This window comes from Phyllostomus hastatus, unplaced genomic scaffold (assembly GCF_019186645.2).
Source record: "Phyllostomus hastatus isolate PE091 unplaced genomic scaffold, TTU_PhHast_1.1 phas_scaffold_129, whole genome shotgun sequence".
NCBI classification, from domain to species: domain Eukaryota; kingdom Metazoa; phylum Chordata; class Mammalia; order Chiroptera; family Phyllostomidae; genus Phyllostomus; species Phyllostomus hastatus.
Window position 1 is genome coordinate 8,354,697 of NW_025334009.1, and position 26,082 is coordinate 8,380,778.

Genomic DNA, 26,082 nt, shown 5'->3' on the forward strand with positions numbered 1-26,082 from the left:
ATTTATTATAACTTGCAGCCACGGGGCAAGGTCCAAGCGGGCAGACCTTTCCATTGTCAAGGCCTCCCAGCCTCTCGCCGGCACCCAGAGAGCAGCGTGTCCAGATCTTAACCCGGGAGGGCACAGCCATGGTGCTCTGGGGGCCCGTGCTGGGAGCCCTGCTGGTGGCCGTGGTGGGATACCTGTGCCTGCGGGGGCTGCTCCGGCAGCGCAGGCCCCAGGAGCCCCCTCTGGATAAAGGCTCTGTGCCCTGGCTGGGCCACGCCATGGCTTTCCGGAAGAATATGCTGGAATTCCTGAAGCACATGCGGGCCAAGCATGGGGACGTGTTCACCGTGCAGCTCGGCGGCCAGTACTTCACCTTCCTCATGGACCCCCTCTCCTTCGGCCCCATCCTCAGGGACGTGAAGAGGAAACTGGACTTTGTGGAGTATGCCGAAAAACTGGTGCTGAAGGTATTTGGATACCAGTCCGGGCCGGGAGACCACCGGATGATACACTCAGCCAGCACCAAGCACCTCATGGGCGACGGCTTGGAGGATCTCAACAAAACCATGCGGGACTGCCTGTCCTTGGTCATACTGGGGCCCACGGGCCAGCGTCCGGACGCCAGGAGGTGGCAAGAGGACGGCCTCTTTCACTTCTGCTACAACGCCTTGTTCCAGGCTGGCTACCTGAGCCTGTTCGGCTACACAAAGGACCCGGAGCAGGACCTACTGCAGGCAGAGGAGTTATTTGTGCAGTTCCGCAAGTTCGACCGCCTGTTCCCCAGGTTCGTTTACTCCTTGCTGGGGCCCCGGGAGTGGCTGGAAGTGGGCCGGCTCCAGCGTCTCTTCCACCAGACCCTCTCGGTGAAACACAGCCTGCAGAAGGATGGCATCAGCAGCTGGATCACCTACATGCTCCAGTTTCTGAGGGAGCAGGGGGTAGCCCCGGCCATGCAGGACAAGTTCAACTTCATGATGCTCTGGGCCTCCCAGGGGAACACGGGGCCCACCTCCTTCTGGGCCCTCCTGTTCCTGCTGAAGCACCCAGCAGCCATGCAGGCCTTGAGAGAGGAGGCTGCCCAGGTCCTGGGGGAGGCCAGGCTGGAGGCCGGGCGGTCGTTCGACCTGGAGGTCGGCGCCCTGCAGCACACGCCGGTGCTGGACAGCGTGATGGAGGAGACGCTGCGCCTGCGGGCGGCGCCCACCCTCCTCAGGGTGGTGAACGGTGACCACACCCTGCAGATGGCCAGCGGGGAGGAGTACCAGCTCCGGGGCGGGGACATCGTGGCCCTCTTCCCTTACCTCTCCGTGCACATGGACCCCGACATCCACCCCCAGCCCACCGCCTTCAAGTACGACCGCTTCCTCAACCCCGACGGCAGCCGGAAAGTGGACTTCTACAAGGCCGGCAAAAAGATCCACCACTACACCATGCCGTGGGGCTCGGGCGTCTCCATGTGCCCCGGGAGGTTCCTGGCCCTGAGCGAGATGAAGCTCTTCGTCCTGCTCATGATCACGCACTTCGACCTGGAGCTGGTGGACCCCGACACGCCCGTGCCGCCCGTGGACCCCCAGCGCTGGGGCTTCGGCACCACGCAGCCCAGCCACGACGTGCGCTTCCGGTACCGCCTGCAGTCTCCTGAGTGAGCGCGGCCCCGGGGGCGGGGGGCCGCAAGCCTGGCCAGGGGGCGCCCTGGGGGTCTCCACCTCTTCTCGCCCCTCTGAAGCCCCAGACCCCCCACCAGCTGCTGCTCCTGGCGGCTCTGGGGGCACCCTCTACCTCTCTGTCCTGGTACCTCTGTCCTTCTTGCTCTCTGGTCTCCTTCTAGACACCTCCCAGGCTAATCACTGTCTCTTTAAAACTCCTCCTCTCACAGTGGGTTCAGCAGAATCCCCCTTGCACCAGAAATCTGCAGGAAGGGGAACTGCGCGCAGGAAGCTCTGTTCGGGGAAGAAGGCCCACCTCGACCAGTCGCGCCCCCGGCACAGCAGCTGGTCCCCTCGAGCGGCACAGCAGCTCCCAGCTGCGAGTCCCCACTGCCCCCCACTTAATTCCTTTCTCAGTTCCATTCCATGTCTTCTGGAAGTCACATTCTAAAAACAGTCTTGTTCAATAGCAATATAAGGCAAGCCACATGGGTCATTTTTCATTGATTCCCTACTTGACACATCTCTTAAAGTAAAAGAAACAAGTAAAATTTCATTTTTATAATGTATTTCACTTACCCCCATGTAGCCAAAATATTAGCGTTTCAACATGTCATCCATATAAAGAATAGTTTTGCATTTCTTTTTTAGAATTGCCTTCAACATCTGGTAGGCACTTTTTTTTAAAAAAATTGAATTTATTGGGGTGGCATTGGTTAATACAATTAATTATATAGGTTTCGGGTGTACAATTCTAGATTGCATCGTGTGCATATTGTACTGTGTGTTCAAAACTGGCGTGTGCTTTCTGCCCTTGCGGCAGGCACCCCTCGGTTCCGGCCGGGCACAGGCAAAGCGCGCGGCTGCCCTGGGGAACAGCGGGCCTGCAGAAGCCCCGCCTTCCCTGCAGGCGTTATCCACGCACCTCCCTCCACACCCAGCCTGTGGGCCCTCTGTCCGTCCTGCTGCTGCTCCCAGACACCGGCTTCCAAAAGCACCTCTCACTGGTGCTATTTTATCTTCCAGCTCCCCATTCCCTTCGCACACCCGACATTTAAGGTTTGCCGCAGTTGGTCCCCACATTTCCCACGCAGGGCAATCCAGCTTTTCCCCAGCCTTCCCTGGTGGAAATGTCTGTAAAGCACGTTACTTGCTTTTCCTGCCAACCCTGGTGCCAGCTGCTCCTGAAGCCTTCTTAGACCCGGCCCGGCCCATCCCCCGCCTCCCGCTCCTGCGGCTCCCCTAACACCTCCCGTATCACAGTGCGTCTGTTAAGAGTCCTTGCTCTCTGTCCTGGTTTCCTCCTCCTGCCCCTTCCCCACACTGGGGTCCATAGGGCCCCGAACCTTATTCTTTCATCTCTGAGCCCCCAATTCCCCAGATGCAGATTAAATGACAGAAACCCGACTTCCAGTCTCGGCTAGTTTACTTTGTGCCCTCAAATCATTTCCTTCCCCTCCCTGTCCGCCCTCAGCTTTCAGGCACCCGAACTAGAGACCATCCCTGTCCCCAGGCATGCTTACCGGGGCTGGGAGGGCACGAGATGGGGTGGCTGCCGGAGTTCAGTGGGCTGATGGCAGGACCCTGGCTGGGGCTGGGACTGTCCCTGCAGCATGACCCCCTGCCAGGATCACCCAGTGGGGCTTCTCCCTGCTACCCCCTCCCACATCTCTGACTGGCCTCTTCCCTTCTGTTCTGCACTGAGTTTTGCCAGGACAATAGGCCTGGGCTGAGGGCATCTGCCCAGGCATCTGCCTGGAGCCTGATAGAGGTTTGACTGGTTAGGAGAAGATGGGATGTCCCATCCTACTCCGCAAGGGGCCAGGAGCACAGGAGAGGGACAAGGGGGCTGGGAAATGGGGGGTTGTCCATGAGGAGCTTCCCAACCACCTGCTCACAGAGCCAGGCCCTGTGCCCGAGCAGCTGAAGGATGGAGCGAAGTGGTGAGGCCTTCACATACCTCCTGGACCCTGCCCAGGCCTTGGTGCTGCATCCTGTGCTTTCCCCCAGGCCCAAAGGAAGGCGGACCAGGAGCCTGGCCTGTGGACAGGCTGGCGGGGAAGGGCTGGCTGCCCAAGCCCCCTGAGTAAGGGACTCAGGAGACCAGGCTCAACCGAGAGCAAACTTCGTGGAGCCTGTGATTGGTTTGAGGGTGAGCCTGGGACCCAGAGCAGCCGAGGTGGGTCAGGGGTGGGGTGATCCCAGGTGTCCCATCCCACAGCCAAGGGTGTTCCCCATGACCACAGGCCTCCCAGGAAGCAGGGAGCACCCAGAACTGGAGTGGGCACGTGGAGGCCAGCTCCCACCACCGGCGCCCGTGGTTCTGGGGCCCCTGCGTGGGGACGGCTGGAGACACGCTCTACCAGGGCCGCCCTTCCTTCGCTGGCAGCAGGAAGACTGAGACCCGCAGGGGTGCCCCCAGTCAATCACTTCCTGTCCCGACCCGGAAGGTCTGTCCCCAGTTCCTCGTTTCTGACCCAACTCTTTTCTCCCCCAGAGAAAAGCCCACCGTGTGTACTCCCTGAGGACAGCTTACAACAAAGCAAGGCAGGCGTGACAGGCCGAGGGTGGAACCCCAGAACCTGGGGAAGAAGGGAGATGATTTCCTAGGCAGCAACGTGCCCTGCATGCCCTCACCATCCTTCACAGGGCAGAGGGTGGGCAGCCCGGCCCCCAGGCAGAGCCCCGCTGCCCTTCACCGTGGGCCACTCCGCAGGTGGCATGTTGCTGGCAGCGCCTCCTGGCTGCCCGACCCTGGGGCCACCCCCAAGGCTGCGATGTTAAACAAAATAACAACGATATTTCCCTGGCTGAACTAGAGGGGTGGGAGCAGCCTAGTGGGGAATGGACCTCAGGTTTCTCTGAAGATGGGAGTGAAGGTTGAGGGTGCTGTGATCACTCTGGCTGTTGGGTGCAGAGTATTGGGTTAGCCAAAAAGTCTGCTTTTTCCATAAAATAAGACACATTTTTCATTTTCACCAATGACTTCATGGATTTGGATATTGAGTATGTGGGCTATCTCCTGCTATTGGCTTCTGGTGGGCAGAGGCCAGGGGTGCTGCTAAACATCTTCCAGTGCATGAGACAGCCCCACAGCAAAGAATTATTTGGCCAAAATGTCAATAGAACCAGGAAACTTCAAAACCACTTCTGAACCTTTCCATCAGTCATAGCACCTTCTCCATATACTGCACAAGTATTTTATTTGCATTTCAGTTGTCTTTTTACCTTTTTTGGAAAAAATGAAGCATCATATGCCAAAAATGTTGTGTATTTTCATCCATCTTCAATATTGAAATGGACGCACAAAGACTTCCGATCAAGATGACAACGAAGACAGACATGGCTCGCCTCCTCCCACAACCACATCAAACTCACAACTAAACTATAGAACGACCGTCACTCAGAACCATCAGACATCAAGCTGAATGGAAGTCTGACAACCAAGTAAAGAAACCACATCCATCCAGACCGGCAGGAGGGGCACAGATGCAGGACAGGCTGGTCCCAAGTCCATGTGTGGTGAATACAAATTCAGGAGACATATCTCAGGACCGAGGAGTCCCAGCCCCACACCAGGCCCCCCAGCCCAGGGTTCCAGTGCCAGGAAGGTAAGTCCCCACAACTTCTGGCTGCAAAAACTAGGAGGGATTGAGTCAGTGGAGGAAACTTCTGGAGCCCCAAGCAGTTCCTTATAAAGAATTCACACATGGACTCACCTACTCAGACTCCTCCCTCTGAGCTCCAGCACCAGGGTGGCAGCTTGAAAGGCACCGGTGGCACACAGGGAGAAACTGAAGTGTCTCGCATCAAGGTGAGCAGAGGCCATTGTCCCTTTGCTAAACCTTCTCCCCACTGACCTGGCAAGCTGGTGCTATATCTGAGACTCCATCAACCTGGCTAACACTGTTTGCTTCACCCTGGAGATCCCTTGAGACTCCACCCCAACAAAATTATGGCCCCACTCAAGCTGCTTTTCCATATGAATGGCTGGTATTGGCTCATGCTTCACAACTTCCTCAACCCTCTTAAACGAGCAACAACTAGCCTCTGTGAGCCCCAAGCCCAGCACTAGCAGTAGCCAGCCTAGAGTCACAGCTTGGTTTCTCCTGGGAATCTCCAAGCACAGCACCAGTAGCAGCCATCTCAGATTGCTTTACAGCTCAGATTGGGTGGTGCCAGGCAACACAGGTGGGGGATGGCCTTGGCCTCCACCACTGGGGAAACCCCAGAGACTGCACAACCAGTGGGCAGCTACAGACAATGTGACAGCGCCACCACCCTGACCCTGCACAGCTGATCCCCCACAGAGGGCGGAGGTTGGTGGTCAGTGGTCACAGCCAGTCCTTGCAGCTGACTGGCCTGGGTAAACCCCTCCCATTGATCTGCCAACAGCAATCGAGGCTCAACTACAAGAAGAGGGGGTACTCAGCCCACACAAAGGGTGTACCTCGAGTACCCATCTTGGGTGATAGGGGAGGCTGTGCCAGTGGACCCTATGGGACACCTACTACATTAGGCTATGCTACCAAGACACGGAGTCAAAGCAGCTCTACCTAATACATAGAAACAAACACAGGGAGGCTGCCAAAATGAGGAAACAAAGAAACATGGCCCAAATGAAAGAACAGATCAAAACTCCAGAAAAAGAGTTAAACAGAATGGAGATAAGCAATCTGTCAGATGCAGAGTTCAAAACACTGGTTATAAGGATGCCCAAGGAACTTAGTGAGGACCTCAACAGCATAAAAAACATCCAGTCAGAAACAAAAGATATGCTAATTGAAATAAAGAACGATTTATAGGGGCACAACAGCAGAGTGGATGAAGCTGAGAATCAAATCAATGATTTGGAACATGAGGAAGCAAAAAACAATCAATCAGAAGAACAAGAAGAAGCCGGAATCCAAAAAAATGAGGGTAGTATAAGCAGCCTCTGGGACAACCTTAAGAGGTCCCACATTCTCATTCTAGGGGTGCCAGGAGGGGAAGAGAAAGAGCGAGAAAAAGTAAATCTATTTGAAAGAATAATGAAAGAAAACTTCCCTAATGTGGTGAAGGAAATAGACGTGCAAGTCCAGGGAGCACAGAGACTCCCAAACAAGATGGGGGCAAAGAGGCCAACTCCAAGACACATCATAATTAAAATGCCCAAGGTTAAGGGTAAAGAGAGAATCTTAAATACAGCAAGAAAAAAAGCAGTTAATTACCTACATGGGAGTTCCCATAAGACTGTCAGCTGATTTCTCAAAAGAAACTGCAGGCTAGACGAGACTGGCAAGAAATATTCAAAGTCATGAAAAAGCAGGGACTTACAGCCAAGATTACTCTACCCAGCAAAGCTATCATTTAGAATCGCAGGGCAGAGAAAGAGCTTCCTAGACAAGAAAAAACTAAAGGAGTTAATCATCATCATACCATTGTGGTAGGAATTGTTAAAGGGACTTATTTAAAAAAAAAAAAGAGGATAAAAACTATTAACAACAAAATAGCAAAAAGTACATATGTATCAACAATTGAATCTTGACATCAAACTAAGCAAACAGGAAGAACAGAAATAAAATCACAGACCCAGAGAGCATTGTTTTTAAAGATTTAATTTATTGATTTTTAGAGAAAGGGGAAGGGAAGGAGAAAGAGAGGGAGAGAAACACCAATGTGTGGTTGCTTTTCATGTGCCCCCTACTGGGGACCTGGCCTGCGACCCAGGCATGTGCCCTGGCTGGGATCGAACCGGTGACCATTTGGTTTGCAGGCTGGCACTCAGTCCAATGAGCCGTACCAGCCAGGGCCCAGAGAGCATTTTGATGGTTCCCCGATGGGAGGCGGGTGTGGGGGAATGAATGAAGAGGTGAGGGGATTAAGAAGTACAAAGAGGTATTTAAGGAAACTGGTCCCTGGTTCCAAAAAGGTTGGGGACCACTGCAATCGACGGTAGGAGGACATGACGATAGGAAACAGAGGCCAGCTGGGCAACTGTCGCAGCAGTCCGAGGAGTGTGATGTCCTGGAAGGAGTGAGCGGATGCTGGTGATGGTCGAGAGCTGAAAACTGACCACTGAGTTTAGCAACATTGTCAGTGAGGCCCTTGGAGAGAACTTGGGTGGATACCCAGCTGAGCTGGGTCCCATCCGCCATCATCAGACTGTGGCATGGCCACTTGGGTTTCCTTTTCCCCCACACCCTCCTTGTTGGGAGAGTCCTCCGCCTGCCTCTCCCCAAGGTCATTCACGCTGGTCATTTCTTCTTGGCCGGTGAGGTTGCTACTCTCACAACAGCTGGACAGTGGGGCCCGGGGAGGGCAAGGTGCCTGGTGCCACCCACACACAGCGGCCAGGGAAGCCTTCAGGTACTGGCCGAAGCAGCGGACGGAGAAGGCGTAGAGGACAGGCATGAGGCAGCAGTGAAAGAAGGCGATGGTCTCTGTTACCTGCAGTGCATAATCCAGGTGCTTGCTGGCCTTGCAGTCCCATAAGACTTTCAGGTCCATCAGCGAGTGCAGAAACAGGACGAGGTTGTACGGGAACCACAGCACGAAGAAGGCCACCACCAGGGCGAAGGCCATCTTCAGAGCCCGGACCCGGCCTGGGGGCTTCAGCCTGACCAGGACCAAGGCGATGCGGGAATAGAAGAAGATCATGGCAAGGAGTGGGAGGAGAAACCCCAGAATGTTCTGCTGGAAGCGCAGGAAGAGCTTCCAGAAGGTCCCGTGCCCCCCGAAATCCGGATAGCAGTGCCACACACCCTTGGGGTTTTCATGCACCTGCACGAAGACCATGTCAGGGATGGAGACAGCCAGGGCCACAGCCCAGACCACGGCAACAAGGACCCAGCGCTTGACCCGGGTCCTCAGCCTGTGGTGGGCCTGAGCGTGGACGATCTCTAGGTACTTGTCCAGGCTCATGCAGCTAATGAAGAAGATGCCACTGTAGAGGTTGATGGTATAGAGGATGCTCACCGCCTTGCACAAAAAGCTCCCGAAGACCCAATGCCAGGCCACGGAGATGACCCAGAAGGGCAGGCTCACCACGAACAGGAGGTTGGAGATAGCCAGGTTCAACAGGTAGACCTCTGTCATCCGCCTGCGAGGCACGTACCGGAGCAAGACCACTAGAAGGAGGAGGTTCCCGCCCAGGCCCAGCGCAAAGACCAGGCTGTAGAAGACCGGCAGGAAGACCCTGCTGAAGGACAGCACCTCGTCTTTCCTGCAGAGCAGGAAGTCCTCCAGGTCCAGGTAGTCCTCGTAGTCAAAGAAGGAGCTGCTGTTCTCAGAACTGGCGACCTGGGTGGTGAGCAGCGGCTGGGAGGAGGCGGTGGTGGCCATGCTGGGAGGATCCGCCCAGTCCTGGAGCTCTGCCAACCAGAGAGTCGTGTGAGAGACAGATGGTGAAGCCGGGCAACCCCGCTCTCTTAAACCCCATTGCTAACGCCCCGGGAGGTCCGACAGGCTCCTCGCAGCTACCACCCCTGCAGCCCAGCAAGTACGAGCCCAAGTGCGGGGAGCTGAATCTGTCACTGACTGTTTATGTCACCTTGGGCAAGTGGCTTAGCCCCGGGTGTTCTCTTAGTATCCACTTCTTTCATTACGGTTAACTTTTCTCCCTCATTGTTTGAAAAAAACTGGTACTGTCTTTCCTATTTTCCCCTATCATTTAGGGCTACCAATCTTCACTTATCTATTGTGTCTCCATACTCCTCCCCATGTCTGGCTTTAATTATTCTGTGTGTAGCTTATGTTTGGTTTTTAAATGAGAGCTTCTCCTCAGTGGGGCCTATTTTCTCTATACACGTCTGGGGTGCCCACTCTGGCTTTGAGCTTTCTTCCCTCCCCTGAGAATTTCCCTAGCTTTTATTTAAAGACTTCCAGTTATAAATATTGTTTTACATCAACACTTTCTTTTATATTTTATGTTTTATTTTAACCAGAATATTTAGGTGTGTAGCAGAAAGTTGTGACCTAATATGTTGACAGACTCAGAACAGCTAAACTTTTCCATCCCTCAGTTTCCCCAGCACCTACTCGTGGGTTCTTGTGAGGCTTAAGTATTCACCTGAAGCACTTCAAGTGCTACGAAGAGTGCCCAGAACATAGTAGGTGCTCAATAAATGGTAGTTTAAATTACTGCTTTACTCAGACCTGAGTCGACCACCCTCCCGCCAGCCTCTCCTCCTCGCCTGTGTCTGTCTAACTGAGTGGCATCACCGACTCCTCTGGCACCTAAGACCGAAATGTGTGTGGCATCTCAGGTTCCTCCCTCACCGCCCTCACCACCACCCGACTGCCTTGGGAAAAATGGCCAGTCTCTCAAAGTCCTGTAAAAACATAGACATGATATTCTTTTACTAAAACGAAGACAAGTGTACTGTGCACATAGGAGTTGAAAGAGATGAGAGGGAAAAGCCAGGGAATGACAGGCGCAGGATTCCAGATGGCGGCTGCCTGGGCAGGAGAAGCCAGAGGCGCTAGAAATGGGTGAGAAATAGAAGCGGAAGGAACCTGTCGATCTGATCCAAGTGCCTTTATTTGATGCTGTGCTGAGAGGCGGGCTGATTCGGGGTCGACTTCAGCACCAGAAGAAGGCAAGAGTGGGGTTTTCAAAAGGAAAAGTGTGGGGTTTGTGGAGGGATAGGGGAGGGGTTAGTCTCTTGTTCTTCCAGGAGCGTGCCTCAGGGTTCCAGGGTTAGGCAATCCAGGACAATGGGTTAGACAAAGGCTGGGCTGTTCCCAGGTACAGGAGGGTCAGTCTGGCCCCTGGCCACCATCGCTGATGCCAGGTGTCTATTGTGCGCAGTGGGAGAGAGTTGGGAGTAAGCCGCAGGCTACCAAGCGAGTCAGGACAACTGAGTCATAGGCAGGCCCGAGGGTTGGAGACTGGCCTGAATGGGTTGGGAGCAGTCTGGCAGGCTGGGGAACTGGCCTGACCCCTTCATCCCAGACTGCTTTTTATTATGTCTTCAAAGCTGGGGGTAAATGACCGAAGGTCTGTCTTCTGGAACTGCTTCCCACTGGGAAGGGTCGTAGAGCTGTCCCTAAGCCATCTCCATGAGCTGTACTTGCACTGCCCTGGTTGATAATGTTGCAGGGCAAGTACTGCCCTGATTTGATTTTTGAACTGCTCCAGCCTGGAAGGTATACACTTTACAAGCAGGTCAAAGATACATGGTCTGAGCATAAGGAGAGGAGTATTGAAAAGAGGGGTCCCAGGATAGGCAGTAGCCAGGTCATGCTGGAGAGCCAGGAGCGAGGATTTATGGAGGGACTCAGAGTCTTGATTTCAGAAGCAGACTCCAGTATACCCTGAGTGTTTTGTTGGGCCTGACCTGATTTGTTAACGTAGAAACAGCACTCTTCTCTGAGATAGAGACATGTCCCTCCTTCTGATGCGGTGAGTAGGTCTAGGGCTCTGCGGCTTGGAAGGGCTACCCCTGCTAGGGAGTCCAGGTGTTCCTGGAGTGCAGCTAGGGTTTCCCCCGTCTCGGTAAGTGCCTCTGCTGTTTCTAGAGATAATTGGTCATGAATACCTAGGGAGGTGCCACCCACTGCAGTCCCAGCCACAGAGAGGACTCCTGGCAATGCTATTATGGGGATCAACGGGCCGACCCTTTTGAATGAATGTCCCCAACCCCTAAGGGGAAAGGGGAGTGAGGCATTTTCCCATGCAATCGATATGTCAGGAAGAATGTACCCCGGGGAGCAGATTCCTGTCCATTTGAGGGGACAGGGTCCAATAGGCCCCTGATCCACAAATCCAATATACCCACGAAGAGTGGTGGATTTCTGCAGAAACTCTGTATTCTGTCCACAGAATGGGCTGGGTTTCTACTGACACATATCTACCGCTAACCAGTGTTCTAGTCCTAGAGTATTTGGTGGCCCGGTAATCAACTCCTTGTGCAGCTAGAGATGCAGTGACTAGGGGGTCAATGATGGGATTTGGGAAGGGTTGGTCTATAAATTCAGTGCAGATAGAGCCCTGCTTTTTCCTAAAATGAACCGCCACAGTGCGATCTCAGTGTAGGGGGAGATAGTCCTGGCCCTCCTGGGAAAGAAGGTTGAAGAAGTTAACTTTTCTGGCTGGCCTCTGTTGCAGTAGGTGGATGTCTATGTTGGCATTGCGCCAGTGAGAGTCGCAGTCATGGGAAGTGAATATGTAAGAAAGTAGTTTCGTCTCCTGGATTCTGGGTTCCGATGACCCCAAGGCTTGGTAACCAGGTTAGGGAGAGTCTCGAGACATTTCTGAGAGGGGGTTGTGGGATTACAAAGCTCCATTGGCAATGGTTTGGGTTAAGTGAGCCAACCAGGGTTCCCTCACTCCTTTGACTTGTGACGCAGAAGGGAAAGGTGGCGTGCAAGTGATTGATGACGTGCAGGAATAGGGGACCCTTGGGACAGTGCCAGTCGTGGGCAGAAAAGGTGTCTGGTAACTTATTTTGGTAGTGTTTGGTAACCTCAGGCCCCCAAGCATCACTGTGGGTGGTTTTGGAGTCCAGACGGCAAGAGACATTACCCCGCTGACCTGGCGGGGTAATGACCCCAGGTGGGGCAACCCACGCCAGGGGCTGGACATACCCCCAGCTACAGGTGGAGAGGCAAGGCCAGCAGGAGTAATTCAACTTTAAGAAGTGGGCTACAGGGACCTCTATGTTGGAAGAGGAGTGTGGTAAGGGTGAATAAGAGAGAGGAGGGAGTAAGAGTAAGAAAATGCCAGCTAGGGTCAATCTAATTCTAGCCACATGGAAACTAGCTCCCAGGAATAGTCCTGGACACGCCCCAGAGGAAGGCATCCCACAGTGCTTGGAGTATGTCCTGTTCGGTGGAGTGCTGTGGTGCTCCCTCAGCTGGGATGCTTATGCAGAGGTCATAGAAGGCCTGGCCGCTAGCTGACGGGGAATCCTTACTGCTCCTGGAAAAGCGAGGGGTGTGGATCATGTGGGGCATGTGGGGAGTGCAGAGAGCTTCTAAAAGGACAAGGACAGTTATAATAATAGCAGTGAGCAACAGGAGAAGGCAAAGGAGATGCTTGAGAGTTCCGCATTGCTCAGGTAGTGGGACACATTCCGGTTGGGTCCCTAAGGAGAGTGGTGTGGTTTATTTCTTCCTTCTGCTCCAAACCGTTGATTTCAGCCCCAGTTTCCTTCCCTTCACGGTTGGTTCCCTGTATGTTTTTCTTTATTTCACTCTTTATAGCCTTCACTTTTTCCCTCTATTTTGCAACCCTACTCAACCATTTCTGTAGGCATCCTGATTACCTGTGTTTTGAACTCCGCATCTGATAGGTTGGCTATCTCTTTATTGCTTAGTTCTCTTTTTGGAGCTTTGTTCTGTTCTTTCATTTGGGCCACATTTTTTTGTCTTGGCGCACCTGTTATGTTGTAAGGGGTGGAGCCTTAGATATTCACCAGGGCAGGACAGCCCATGTCACTGCACTGTATGTGGGGAAGTGGTCAGAGAGGGAACCATGCTGCTTGCTTGGCTCTCAGCTGGCTTTCAGTCACTTACCCCACTACCCACTAGCAAACTGGGACCTTCCGGTGCTGGTTCCCGGGTGGGTGGGTTTGTGTACATTCTAGGGTCTCTCCAACAAATTCTCCTGAGAGGCTGGGAGTTTCTCCCTCTGCCACAACCCCCCCAGGTTTTCACAGTCAGAGATTTCCCCACACTGGAACCGTGGGTTGCACGGTCTCTCCCACTCCCCAGTTGTTCCTCCCAGTGTATCCACATGCAAATGTAGGACTGCCTGGTCTACCAGCCACCGCCTCACCCACCAGGTCCTCCAGTCACCTTGCCACTACACTCATCCTCTCTGCCCTGCCTGCCTGGCTCTGCCCCCCCCACTACCAGTCTTATGTTTCTTCTTTAACTCCTTGGTTGCTGGACTTTCATACAGTTCAATTTTCTGGCAGTTCTGCTTATTTTTATTTTTTGGTTTTACATTTGTTGTTGTCTTTCTTTTGGCTGTGTGAGGAGACAAAGACTAGCTACCTACGCCTCCATCTTGGCCAGAAGTCCTCAAGATTGAATTATGTAATACATTCAATGCCAGTTTATATTCCTTTTGTGAATGATTTATTGTTTTAATTAGTGGGATTCTCATTTTACAAACGGTTCTAATAGTAACAATTTTAGCTTTTTACATAGATGTTGTTAACATTTTCCCCAGCCCTTACTGAGAGAAGTTTTGTCTATTTTTTTCCGGGTGGAATTTTGAAATAAGTGTTGATGCTTCTACTTTCCTTGACACTGTGATCTCAGAGCAGATGGGAATATCCAGTGCTGTGGAGGCGGGGCCTCTCCCAGGGGAACCCTGATGTCCTCCCACTCCTTGTCCCACCCTCGGGCTCCTGGCATGGCGTCTGGGCCAGATATTTGTGAAAGCCACACACACACACACACATCCTGTTGAAACCCCAGGGGCTCAGAGTGGGTCGCTTTCTCCAGGGCCAGGCTGCGCTCTTGACTGGCCTGAGGAACCTGGTCCTGTGCCTTCCTTTCCTGGTCTTCCATTCTGCCTGTGCACCTGGGGTCTCCTGCCCCTGAGCCTCTCCCTTTTCTGAGCAGCGGGAAGGACACCCCCAAGACGTGGCTGGGAGTCTGTGAGCTGCTGGGGCTTGAAGGGGGAAACGCTCTTCTGTGCTTGGGCCCGATTAGGATTTCTTCGTCAGGAGCTGTCGCTGATTAAACACCAGCAGCTCTGGTCTGTCAGCCCTGAACTTGAACCTGACATGGGTTCGCAAAGTCCTTGACTTTTGCTTTAACAAACAACCAAGCCTGATGGTCGCTTTGATCAAAGCTGGATGTCAGGGCAGCGGGCTCTAGGTTGGACCACACCACCTGGAACACGCTGTTCCCTCGCCTCTCGGGGCCTCCTGATTTTTCACTCTGGGACTGAGGCCACCAGCCCCTCCCATCGCTGTCATCAACAACAGCAGCCACACCCCCGCGGAGACCCGGGATCTGGCCAGGCACCTTCATACCCACTAGGGCAGTCCTGCAAGGCAAACCAGGAAGGAGCTGTCGGCACCATTTAACCTAGGGCACAGCAACTTCTTCATGATCTCATAGGAAGTCACTGGCTGAGCTGCAGCTGAACCCTGGTCTGCAGACACCAGGAACACTGTGTTGTCCCCAGTCCATCTCGTCCTTGGCCTCTGCTCTGACCCATCCAGCTTACAGAGAGGGGTCACCTGAGAGAGGTGTGATTTGGGCTCAGGAGGTCTCGGCTGACCAGGACGTTGCCCTCCTTGGCTGGTCCAGCCTCTATAGAGTCCACCATCAATGCCTCAAAGACTTTACTGAGCAAAGCAAAACTCGGCCTCCCCGTGGTCCACAGGTAACGGCCTCCCAAAGGTGTCCACATCCTAATCCCCGTGACCTGTGATTATCTTACCTTGTCTGTCAGCAGCGCCTTCACAGACGTGATCAGGTTAACGGCCTCGAGACGGAGAGGGTATCCTAGATTATCCAATGTAATCACAGATGTCCTCGTAGGGAGAAGGCAGGAACACCTGAATCAAAGATGGGGCGATGGAAACAGAAGTCAGAGTAAAGCAGTTAAAGACAACGATTCTCTGGGAGCTGGGAGAGGCGAGGCACAGATCTCCCCCTGATCCTCCAGGGGAATGCAGCCCTGCTGACCCATTTTAGACTTCTGAGCTCTAGAACATCAAGAGGATAAATGTGGGTTGTTTCAAACCACCGATTTTGTGGTATGCAATACAGGGGCAATAGGTAATATACTTGCTGTGACCTTTTGTGCCCTAAGCATCTCAGAATGAGGGAGTGAGAGAGCATCGTGTCCACCTCCTTCAACTGACATGTGGGGAAACTGAGTCTCAAAGAAGGGGAACAACTTGTGCAAAGATACAGTGCATAGTCAGTGGCTGGACTGAGCCATGAACCCATGGTCCTGCCTGCCCTTAGGTCTCTGTGACCCACACCGCCGCCCCGAGCTGTCCTTCTAGCCCCATTCTGGTTTTTCCTTTGTTTTGTTTTCACTTGTCCTAATTGCCTGGATTCACTTAGTTTACCCAGCAACACCTTAAGTGGAATGAATGGAGGTATCAGTTATGCACATCCTAGTATGAATTAGCAGGTAGTAAGGCCACCCCCGATGAAGCTCGGTAGTAGAACTTCTGGAGAATCCAAAGAACTATATGCAGGCTACAGTGGGAGGCTTTAAAAAGGCCCCAAGGGATAGCAAGGGCAAGGGCTGCTGAGCTTCCCCTGCAAGGAAGCCAAGGGCACAGAGGCAAACCACATCTTGTCTCTAGGGCAACAATAGCGTCCTCCTGGTGAGTGCTTGAGGCTGCTGGCCTGGGCTGGCTCCAGCTTTGAGGTAGCAAGAATCTCTGGCCAGAGAGTCCTGTGTCCTCCTGACACCTCGAGGCCTCTCCAAGAAGTCTCAGTTGAGGGGGTGAGAGAGAGGATAAGGCTCCATCCGTCTAGACAGGAAGGCAGCCATGTCCGCTGGATTCCTTCTATGAGCTACACACTCACGTGCAATTTTGCATCTAATCCTAACCACAGTCCTGGGAAGCAGCGTTACTGTGGTCCCCGTTTTCCAGATGAGGAAACTTGATATCTGGAGAGGTGAGGCCCCAGTGTCCACGGTTTTGCAACAGCCAGTGATGGGCCCAGGATTAGACGGCCCAAACAACACGAGGTGGATCTGACGACCCTCTCCTCCCAGCTGCCCCTTCCACATGGACCACACTTGGACGTCAAGGATGAGCCTCTGACTGTAGGACTTCTGGCCTCAGCCACGAGCGGCAGAGAAGCTTCAAAATCAGCCACGACTTGGAGCCAGCCCCTACGGGCCTGCCAGAGCCAGCTGTGCCGCGTCTGGGAGGCGTTCGGCCGACAGCCATGGAATTAACAAATTCTACTTTCACTGACGGCACGTTGGGAGCCGGAAGGGTACGTGGTGGGAATGTTCACACCGTGGCCTGTGCTACAAACCGGAGCTGCCCCCGCTCCTGCGCATGCCCTGTACCCCACCACCTTTACCAGCACAGCCCTTATCAGGACCCTGTGGAGCTGGACTGCACCCTGTCTCTGTCTCCCACCACCTTCCCTCTTCCACCTCCCACAGCAGTCCCACAGCTGCCCTCCTCCTGAGCCAAGAGCTCAAGGACGGGGTCACAGGTAGGTCCCCTCACAGGTGTCCTCGGCACACCCATGCGGAGAGTGCTGGCCACAGTGCAGCTGAGACCAGTGAACAAATAAACAATATTGAAAGTGACCCCAGAGGCCACACCAGCTTTCAAAAATATAAAACCAAAACCAACATTTGAGATCACTCCTAGTGGACAGTCATTTCTGCTGGCTTCTTTACAACTTAAAAGTCATATCCTTTCAAATGTACCCTGAACCCTCCCTTCCCAGAAGCCTGCCAGGGCCACTGGCCCAGTGTGACCCCTGCCCCCGCCCCCCAAGCCCTCACAGGAGGTCACTTGCCAGCCTCAGTATCCACTTCCTGAAAGCAGAGTCACCTTTTAAGGGGTCCATTGGCCTCCGGTGATAGACGGATGTCTCCCAGGGTTGCTGGCAGCAGAGACGCACTCACCCAAGGATCCTGGGATTAATCAGCTTGGCCACCTCTCCCCTCCCTTCTCTCCACCCACTCTTTCCTCGCCTGGTGTTCTGCCTCTCCCACCGCACCCAGGACACAGCTGAGCCAAGACCCCCCTGGAAGTCCTTTTCTCAGCTCAGGCCGGCTCTGCCCCAGCAGCCTTGGGAGCCCGTGACCGTGCAGCGTGACCGGCCCAGAGCTCCCACTCTTTCCACTTGAGTCATGTTCAAATGCCACGTCCGGCTGGTGCAGCCTCCCTGGACCAGGGTTGTGTCACGGCATGTGTCCTGGGGCCACCCCCACTCCATCCCACACAGTCCTCCTGAAGCAGGCGAGGGCACCTGAGGGACGGAGTCCCAGGGCCTGGACAGGGCCCTGCGCCGGTTTGAGGTGGGCCCGCCTCTGCCTGTACCTCCGGCATTTCCATCCCGAGGTCCCAGCCTGGCTGTGGCTGGGACCGTGGAGGCAGGAGTTGTGACATTACTCACACTGACCACAGGGTCTGGCTGCAGAAAGCACTCTGGTGTGGGGGCACAAGAAGCGGAAAACCTGCCTTTGGGGGGACTGGTGACAGTGACGGGCTCTCTATTTCCCTCCTTCTGGGATTGGAGAAACACCAGGTATCAAACTGTCCCGGGCATATAGCAAAAACAACAGCGATAGTAACACCCACCACTTACATGGCGCTTACTATGGGCCAGGCTCTGTTCCCAGCATTTTACATGCATCGATTCATTTTCCCCTGCAATAACACTTCGAGGCAGATACTCTGACTATCTCTGTTTTACCTGGGAGGAAACTGAGTCACAGAGAGGCTAAGGAACTTCCCTAAGGCCACATAGCTGGTCAGTGGCAGAGCTGAGGTGGGAAACCGGGGCTAGCGCGTTCAAAAACGGGAGAAGGAGGAGGACCGGCGGTGAAGAAGAGGCACACGACCGGGCTGCTACCATCCAGGACGCCAGATCAGAAGGCCGGCTGGGAGGCAGATGCTGCGCAGATGGAAAACAGGAAAAGGAAGTGACAGCCACGTGAGAAAGGTATGAGGAAAGAAGGCCAGTGCCACAAGAAGGACCGCAGGGAGAGGACTCGTGAGTGACCAGCTCGGACAGAGCAGGGCTGGGTCTCCGCTTCCCCACTCAGGTTGCCCTGCCGGCCCCCAGGACAGAGTCAGGCTTCTGTCCGGGAGCCCCTGCCTTCCACCAGCCTGTGCGCTCACCCATAAAACAAACACAGCCAAAGAATTTGTGAGGATTAAGCCTGATGCAATCATATAGCAGCTACCACCATGGGACCCTGACAGGGAGCTGGATGCTGGGGCAAGGGGGTTTGCAGATATTGACTTATTTATCCTCTCATGTACCTTACGGAGGTTAAATACTGTTATTAGCCCCGATTTACAGCGGAGGACACGGGCACGGAGCTCATAGTGACACTGGCCCAGTGTCGCGGAGCAAGTGAGTAGTGGAGCCAGGAACCGAAAGCCGCAGTCCGGGCTCTCAAACACTAAGCGACATTACCTCTCAGAGAAAGCAGCGAGTGGCCCTGGACAGTTAGCTCCTTAGGTTAGACCGTCATATGATACACCAAGACCATGGGTTTGATCCCCGGTCAGGGCACATATAGGAAGCAACCAATGACACTGGAATAGGCTCAACAACAAATCAATCTCTCTCTCTGTCTCTCTCTCAAATTAATAAATGGGGGAAAAAAAGTCAGTTGTGGTCCCATCCACCAAGCTCTATATGTACTTTAAGTATATTTTACTGATTATGCTATTACAGTTGTCCCGTTTTTAATCCCCTTCGTTCCCCTCCACCTTGCACCCGCCCCCCACCAGCATTCCCCCCTTAGTTCATGTCCACGGGTCGTACATATAAGGTCTTTGGCTTCTCATTTCCTACTCTGTTCTTACCCTCCCCCTGTCTATTTTGTACCTACCGTTTATGCTTCTTATTCCCTGTACCTTTTCCGCCCGCTCCCCCATCCCCTTCCCTGCTGATACCCCTCCATGTGCTCTCCATTCCTGTGATTCTGTTCCTCTCCTAGTTGTTTGCTTACTTTTTGTTTTTTTTTTTCTTTTTTAGGTTCAGTTCTTGAGAGTTGTGGGTTTGTTGTCCTCTTACTGTTCACAGTTTTTATCTTCTTTTTCTTAAATAAGTCACTAACATTTCATATAATAAGGGCTTGGTGACAATGAACTCCTTTAACTTGACCTTATCTGGAAAGCACTTTATCTGTCCTTCCATTCTAAATGAAAGCTTTGCTGGATAAGGCAATCTTGGATGTAGGTCCTTGCCTTTCATGACTTGGAATACTTCTTTCCAGCCCCTTCTTTCCTATATGGTTTCTTTTGAGAAATCAGCTCATAGTCTTATGGGAACTCCTTTGTAGGTAACTGTCTTCTTTTTTCTTGCTGCTTTTAAGAGTCTCTCATTCTCTTTAATCTTGGGTAATGTAATTATGATGTGTCTTGGTGTGTTCCTCCTTGGGTTCAACTTCTTTGGGACTCTCTGAGCTTCCTGGACTTTCTGGAAGTCAATTTCCTTTGCCAGAGTGGGGAAGGTCTCCTTTATTATTTGTTCAAATAAGTTTTCAATTTCTTGCTCTTCTTCTCCTTCTGGCACCCCTGTGATTTGGATGTTGGAACATTTAAAGTTGTCCTGGAGGTTCTAAGCCTCTCCTCATTTTTTTTGTTTTTGGAATTGTTGTTTCTTCATTCCATTCTGGTTGAATGTTTATTTCTTCCTTCTGCTCCAAATTGTTGATTTGAGTCCCAGTTTCTTTCCCTTATTTCCTTTGGCATAGCCTTCACTTTTCCCTCAATTTTGTGACTGTATTCAACCATTTCTATAGGCATCCTGATTACCAATGTTTTGAACTCGGCTTCTGATAGGTTGGCTATCTCCTCATTGCTTAGCTCTTTTTCTGGAGTTGATCTGTTCTTTCATTTGGGCCATATTCCTTTATCTTGGTGCACCTGTTACGTTGTAAGGGGCGGAGCTTTAGATATTCACTAAAGCGGGGCAACTCACGTCTCTGCCTTGTGGTGCTGTATGTGGGAGAGTGGTCAGAGAGGGAACAGTGCCACCTGCTCAGCTCTCATCGGGCTTTCAGTCACTTCTCCTGCTACTCACAAGTAAACTGGACCCTTCTGGTGCTGATTCCAGGGTGGGTGGGTTTGTGTACATTCTAGGACCCTGTTGGTCTCTCCAGCAAACTGTCCTGTGAGGCTTGGAGTTTCTCCTGCCACAGTAACCCCCACAGCTTTTTACAGGCTTTAGAGACTTTCTCTTCCTGCTCTGGAACCCTGGGTGGTACGGTTTGTCTCACTCTCCAGTTGTCCAACCTGGTTTATCCGCACACAGAGGTGGGACTGCCAGCCACTGAATCACCTGCCAGTCCTCTCCACCCCAGGTGCCAGTCCACCCATTCTACTGGTCCAGACAAATGTTTCTTCTTTAACTCTTTGGTTGTCAGGTTTCCTAGTTTAATTTTCTGGCAGTTCTGGTTGTTTTTGTTTTTAATTTTTTTTGTTGTCCTTCTTTTCTTTGTGCAAGGAGGCACCTCCATCTTGGCCGGAAGCCCTCCATTTTGGCCGGAGGTCTATATGTATTAGCGTACTTAGTGCTCACAACAACCTTATGGGCCAAGCACTATTATTCCTCTTTTACAAATGAGTAAATGAGGCTCAGAGAGGGGGAGTAATGTGCCCAAGACCACACAGCAAGTGGATTTCAAGACTGGAAATCAAGCCCCTGTAGCTGGCTCCAGAGCCTGAGTCCTGAACCATAGGCTGGGGCTGAGCCCTTTCCTTCGACTCACGGGAAGACGGCCGCCCTCTGCATGGTCCACCATGGAGACCATTGCATTTGGGTTCGGTGCAGTGTAAAAAATACAAGAAAAACAAGAGTAGCTAGCCTTGTCGTTTTCACACGGCTCTGTACTCCCCAATACTCTTTTACATCCCAGTCCTTGCGGGTCCTCCTGGCTCCCCTGTGAGGAGGCAGCAGGTGCCACCTCCCTGGCTGCACAAGAAATCCAGAGCCACGCCACGAGCTGGGCAGAGCTGACCCTTCAGCTCTGACCACTGACTGAGTGCTGGACCCCTGAACAGTCACTGTCTTTCTCTCTTCCCCTTGTAAACATGTATTTTTCCTAGTTACAATAGTGATACATGCTCAATGTAAAATATGCAGATACAGGAAAAAATAGAAGAGAGGCTAAAAACACCCCCATAACCCTAGACTCCCTTCCCACCCATTGTCATCTTGGAATTACCCTCGGGGCCGTTTCAGTGTGTCTTGTCTGTTTTCATGCCCAGAGTCCCATCTGCTGCACTAAACCTCCTTAGCTGTGCAGAATCAGAGTCTGGCTGGAAGAGAGTGGCTTTTCCAGGCTCCAGCAGGGCAGGGTTCTCCTTGATTAACATGCTGCCTCCTGCTCCCTGGCGAATGTGAGGTCTGCCTCCTCCCCACAGCTCCCTGGGACCTCATATCATTATTCAATGCTTTCCTGGCTCTTATCAGGAAATGGGGATGTTTGTGACAATGATAAATCACAAGGAAACCCCTCCTCCCAAAGCTTATTTCAGTGAATAAAAACTAAACAATCTCTGAGCCTGACTCTCCAAAGAGCTGCTGCAGCAAAAGAAACTGGGGTTTTCACATCTTTCCCGAATTGTTCTTGCTTGTTAGCCTCTGTCATTGTTGCTTGGAAGTCTACCTCTGGAGCTCCCTGCATTTGTACCTCAGCATTATGCTGCTTCAGAATGAAACACCACCAACAGCCCCAGGGAAGGTGGCACACTCAGCATGGCACAGCATGGAAGGACAGACAGCATAGATTAGTCCACTTCTTAATGGCTGAGTAGCCCTGGGGAAATTACTTAAACTCTCGGAGCCTTAGCTTTCTCACCTATAAAATGCCTCCGTTGTGGAGTTTTTATAATAAATGAATGCACGGCCAATAACTATTGGTTCCCATCCTGATTTAGGTTTCCCTTCCAGCCCCTAAAATGACACTTAGCTCCATCTGGCATGGATAAGGGGGGGCCCTGGGACTGTTTGGGGGTAGAAGGAGAGGCTGAGATTTGGGGGGCGCAGTCATGAGAAGATGGGGAGCACAAGGAAAGACTGTGGATGTATGCAAAATATCACAGAGTTGAGGAACTTCTGCCCCAGAAGAGGGAACCCTTAAAAACCATCTTATCCAACCCCATTATAGTACCGCTGGGACACTGAGGTCCAGAGAGGGGAGTACATGTTCGAGGTCGCCCAGCCACATCTGATACCAACGCTCAGGGATTTTCAGATTCCACAAAGCAGATTGTCAGAGCTAGAGTCAATCTGGGAAGGGGCCATCAGACCACCTCACTCCCCAGTCGCCGGGGCAATTGCCCCAACAGACGCCCTAGAGAGAAAGCTCCAGAGTGACCCCTGGTAACACCTCCCTCTCCCCCACACATTTCCCCGTGTTCCAGGCCACTGGATTCCATCTCTCCCTGCCGTCCCTGGGCAGGGCCCACCCCACTCGGAAAGTGGCCGTCACATACCAGAGCCAGATCCGCTTGCCTGGAGATGTGCACCCAGCGCGCAGGAGGACAGCAGCAGCGTCTAGGTCCTTTGCACTCAGGGAAGTGCAGAGGATGTACTCTTCCTCCTAAGCTCTTCCGCCCTCCGGACATCCCCTACACATCCTGATTTAAGGCTCAAAGCCCCCGTTGTGCTGCCGCAGCCCATCCTGGCTGCACAGACACAGACTGTTTTCTCTGCCTGTAAATAAGCCCAGCTTGGCTGCGGCCCAGCAGCTCAGTTGGTTAGAGCATCATCCCGATACCCTAAGTTGCAGTTTTGACTCTGGGTCAGGGCTTATTTGGGAAATGTCTCTCTCTCCCTCTTTGTCTTCCTTTCTCCCTCTCACTTTCTCCCCCAAACAGTGTTATTAGTAAGCACGTCTCTGACCACACCTCTCAGAAAAGATTACTAGCACTTTCCAAGCTGGGGAGTAGCCACAGTCTGGCTAGTCGGGGAAGATGTAATCTGTGGGTTATACAGACCCCAGATGAACTGCTTATCTCAAAGCTCACCCCCAGTGCCTAGTGGGCAGTGGGCTGGAGCGACAAAGCATTTGCGAGCCAGTGGGACTTTCTCCCTGTCTGTTGATTTTCGGAAGGGCTTTGGTCTCCTAGCTGCAGCTATACAGCTGGCTCACTAGGGGATGGCGTCTAACAGGATGCCTGGTCCTAGAGGGCCTCGTGCTGTGTGGGCCTGAACCACGTGGCCTCGTGTGTTCGCCTTACCCGCCTCCTGTGCCTCCTGTGTGTGCCTGCATGCGCGCGCACACACACACACACACACACACACACACACACACACACACACACAAGTTTGTATCCCCCGAGTGTCTCCTGCCATCCCAGGAGGCTTTTCTGCTGTGCACGGTCCCCAAAGAGCAGATGCAGGGGGCTGTGCCTGGACTTCCCCCTGAGCTGTCCTGCCTCCCCAGGCCAAGGTGCGTTGTGAGGAGCAGCTCTTCTGCTGCCCACATGGCAAGCATCACTGTGCTTGGGAAACCACGGAACACCGACTGGATAGCGTGTCGGATTCTCAGAGCCGGCGTCCCTTCCTGCTTTGGGATGGCTGTGTCTCATCCACTGGGCTCGCCCTTTCTGCATAGTCGCTTTCTGCCCAGATCCTACCTGTCCTTCAAAGTCCCAGGTGGACCTAGCAGCTCGGTAAGTGATTCCTGAATAAAAACCATGGCTTGGTGCCCTGAATCATACGAGAAGAAGATTCAAATGTGACAGCACCTTCCCATCTCTCCCTTGCTGACATCTCTGTGAGTTAAAGAGGCAGAGTCTTGGTCCCGGATATTTTTTCCCCTGCTTCTGCCTTGCCTCTTATGACACGTCTCCTGTTAGAGCAGTGCTGTCTTTGAACACTCCTGTTCTAAGGAATCCCAGAGCCTAGGGTCCCCAAGGCTGGTCAGTCAGGCAGCCAGAGAATTTCCCTCCTCTAAGTCACAGAAACACTCCATCCCTGTTCAGCAGGAAGCAGTTACAGAGTTAGGATACTCATCTCTAGTCCCTCAAGGATGAGAAGTAACGAATGTCAGGGGGGAATTGTTAGAGAGGACAAGGGTCTCAAAGTCTGGGCAGTTCTTACTAAATACATTCTTGCCAAATGTTAGAATGTAGCACACTGTTTTGTAGATGCAGCTGTAAACACCATGAGCTTGACAGGAACTCAATCTGCTGAGTGTAGCCAACTGGGAAGAAGAAATCAACATGCAATTGATCCAAGAGTGTATATAAGCAAGGGTGAAGTCTCCCTTTGGGGAGACAAAGCTTTGGATATAAATCCTGTCTCCTTTATATGCTGCAAGTAAATGAAACCACCTTGTGACAACCACGTCTCCTTGAATTGAACACCGCAAGTGGTGAACCCCTTGAGTTCATAACGCCCTATCCAGGCAGCCCTCCCAACCTCCAGCTCCATTCACCCCCAGCAGCATCCCACCTCCACCTTACCCCAGCTTTTCTTCTTGGACTAGAACTCCCTTCCAGCAGTGCAGTGTCGGCTTCGCCCACAGTGCGTCAGCTACCTTCTCATCTCCTGGGCTTCCTAAACCCTCTTCCCTCTCCCCCCGCCATTCCCAACACAGCATGTATCTCTGCATAGCCGGCTGCCTGTTTACCTGCCTGCTCCCCTACGAGGTCAGGAGCTCCCAGGGTAAGGACTGTATCTGGCCCACCAGCCTGAGCCCAGGTCTGCGCAAGAGCAGAGCCTGAATGAGCGAGTATGTGTGTGTGACACAAATGTGTGTGTGACACACTGCCCACTCTGTGTCGGGCAGTATGAAAGTAGCTCTCTGCCAGGACAGCATCTGTGGTCCAGGGTCAATGTCTCAGCCACCTTCACCTCCAGCCTCACTGCCAGCCTGACGCGCGGCGGGTGCTTGATGAATGCCCGCTGCCTCTACCTGAACTGAGCAGCAATCGAATAATGCCAGGCAACTACGGGCACGGGCATTGGGGTCACACCGAGTGGGGCTTGAATCTGGCTCTGTGTGTGTGGCAGGAAAAGAAAACTCCAAAAGTTTCTTATGCTCTGTAACTGTAACACTTGCAAAGTTTCACACAGGACTGTAGAAGCTGACAAGTCGTAACCAAAGCAATGGCCAGTTACTCAAGGTCGTACACAGACTCCCATGATAAGCTCCTGTGCTCTGTAGCTTCTGCAAATTCCTCCTGCATTTTCTCTTTGTCTCCCATATAAGGTAGCTGGACCTAACTTCCGCATTCGGCTTCTGTAACCTTGATTCACCCATGTAGGTAGGAAGCCCGGGACTATTTAAACCCCGGGAGAGTGAGGATCAGGGCTCAGAGGATTTGGATGCTAACCACCCCCTCTGGGCCCCCGGGTAATAAAGTTTGTGCTTCATTATCTCCCCGCGTGTGGGTGGATTTTCCACAACATGTGGACCTTCTGTGTGACCCAGAGACAGTGGCTTCACCTCTCTGAGCCTTGGTTTTCAGTCGGATTGGTGGTGGTGACAGTGCCCTCCTCCGACAGGCGCGGTGAAAGGTGTGCATGTTCCCAGAGCAGTGTACAAGCACCTGGACATCTGCTGTTCCCTGGGGTCCACAGGCCACCTAGTGGAATGGAGACCAAGCCCATGGTGGGTTCTCACTCCAACCGAGGGCAGGGGGACCTTCCAGGTGTGTGGGTCTCCAAGTCCCTAGTCTGAACGCTAGTTTCCAACAGGGAGAAGAAGGCCCAGCGAGCTGCCCAGCAAAAGCCACAACGTCCTGGTTCCATCCTGGGGAACAGTTACGTTCTAGAACCTGAGTCCTTTCCTCATGCCCCCCTCTTCCTT

At 52.8% G+C, this 26,082-nt stretch overlaps 2 protein-coding genes across 7 annotated transcripts in view; one reads left to right on the forward strand and one right to left on the reverse strand.

The window, feature by feature from the left end:
* The window catches only part of LOC123830673 (5-beta-cholestane-3-alpha,7-alpha-diol 12-alpha-hydroxylase), a 27,791-nt gene continuing 1,709 nt past the window's right edge, over nucleotides 1-26,082 (forward strand). The window contains exons 1-2 of one of the 3 annotated variants that reach the window (XM_045857168.1): nucleotides 1-1,630; nucleotides 1,865-3,041. In XM_045857168.1, the coding sequence (XP_045713124.1) occupies nucleotides 129-1,630; nucleotides 1,865-2,039 (1,677 nt within the window). In that variant the 5' untranslated portion in view covers nucleotides 1-128 and the 3' untranslated portion in view covers nucleotides 2,040-3,041. Of the gene's footprint in view, nucleotides 3,042-26,082 lie in introns of those variants that run through there. The other 2 variants (XM_045857169.1, XM_045857170.1) reach the window with 2 other exon arrangements.
* Nucleotides 7,339-26,082, reverse strand: part of ACKR2 (atypical chemokine receptor 2) — a 24,504-nt gene continuing 5,760 nt past the window's right edge. For 3 of the 4 annotated variants that reach the window (XM_045857175.1, XM_045857174.1, XM_045857173.1), the window contains exons 2-3: nucleotides 15,022-15,139; nucleotides 7,339-8,986 (exon numbers count right to left, since the gene is read on the reverse strand). In XM_045857175.1, the coding sequence (XP_045713131.1) occupies nucleotides 7,710-8,957 (1,248 nt within the window). In that variant the 5' untranslated portion in view covers nucleotides 8,958-8,986; nucleotides 15,022-15,139 and the 3' untranslated portion in view covers nucleotides 7,339-7,709. Of the gene's footprint in view, nucleotides 8,987-15,021; nucleotides 15,140-22,756; nucleotides 23,095-26,082 lie in introns of those variants that run through there. The other variant, XM_045857171.1, reaches the window with a different exon arrangement.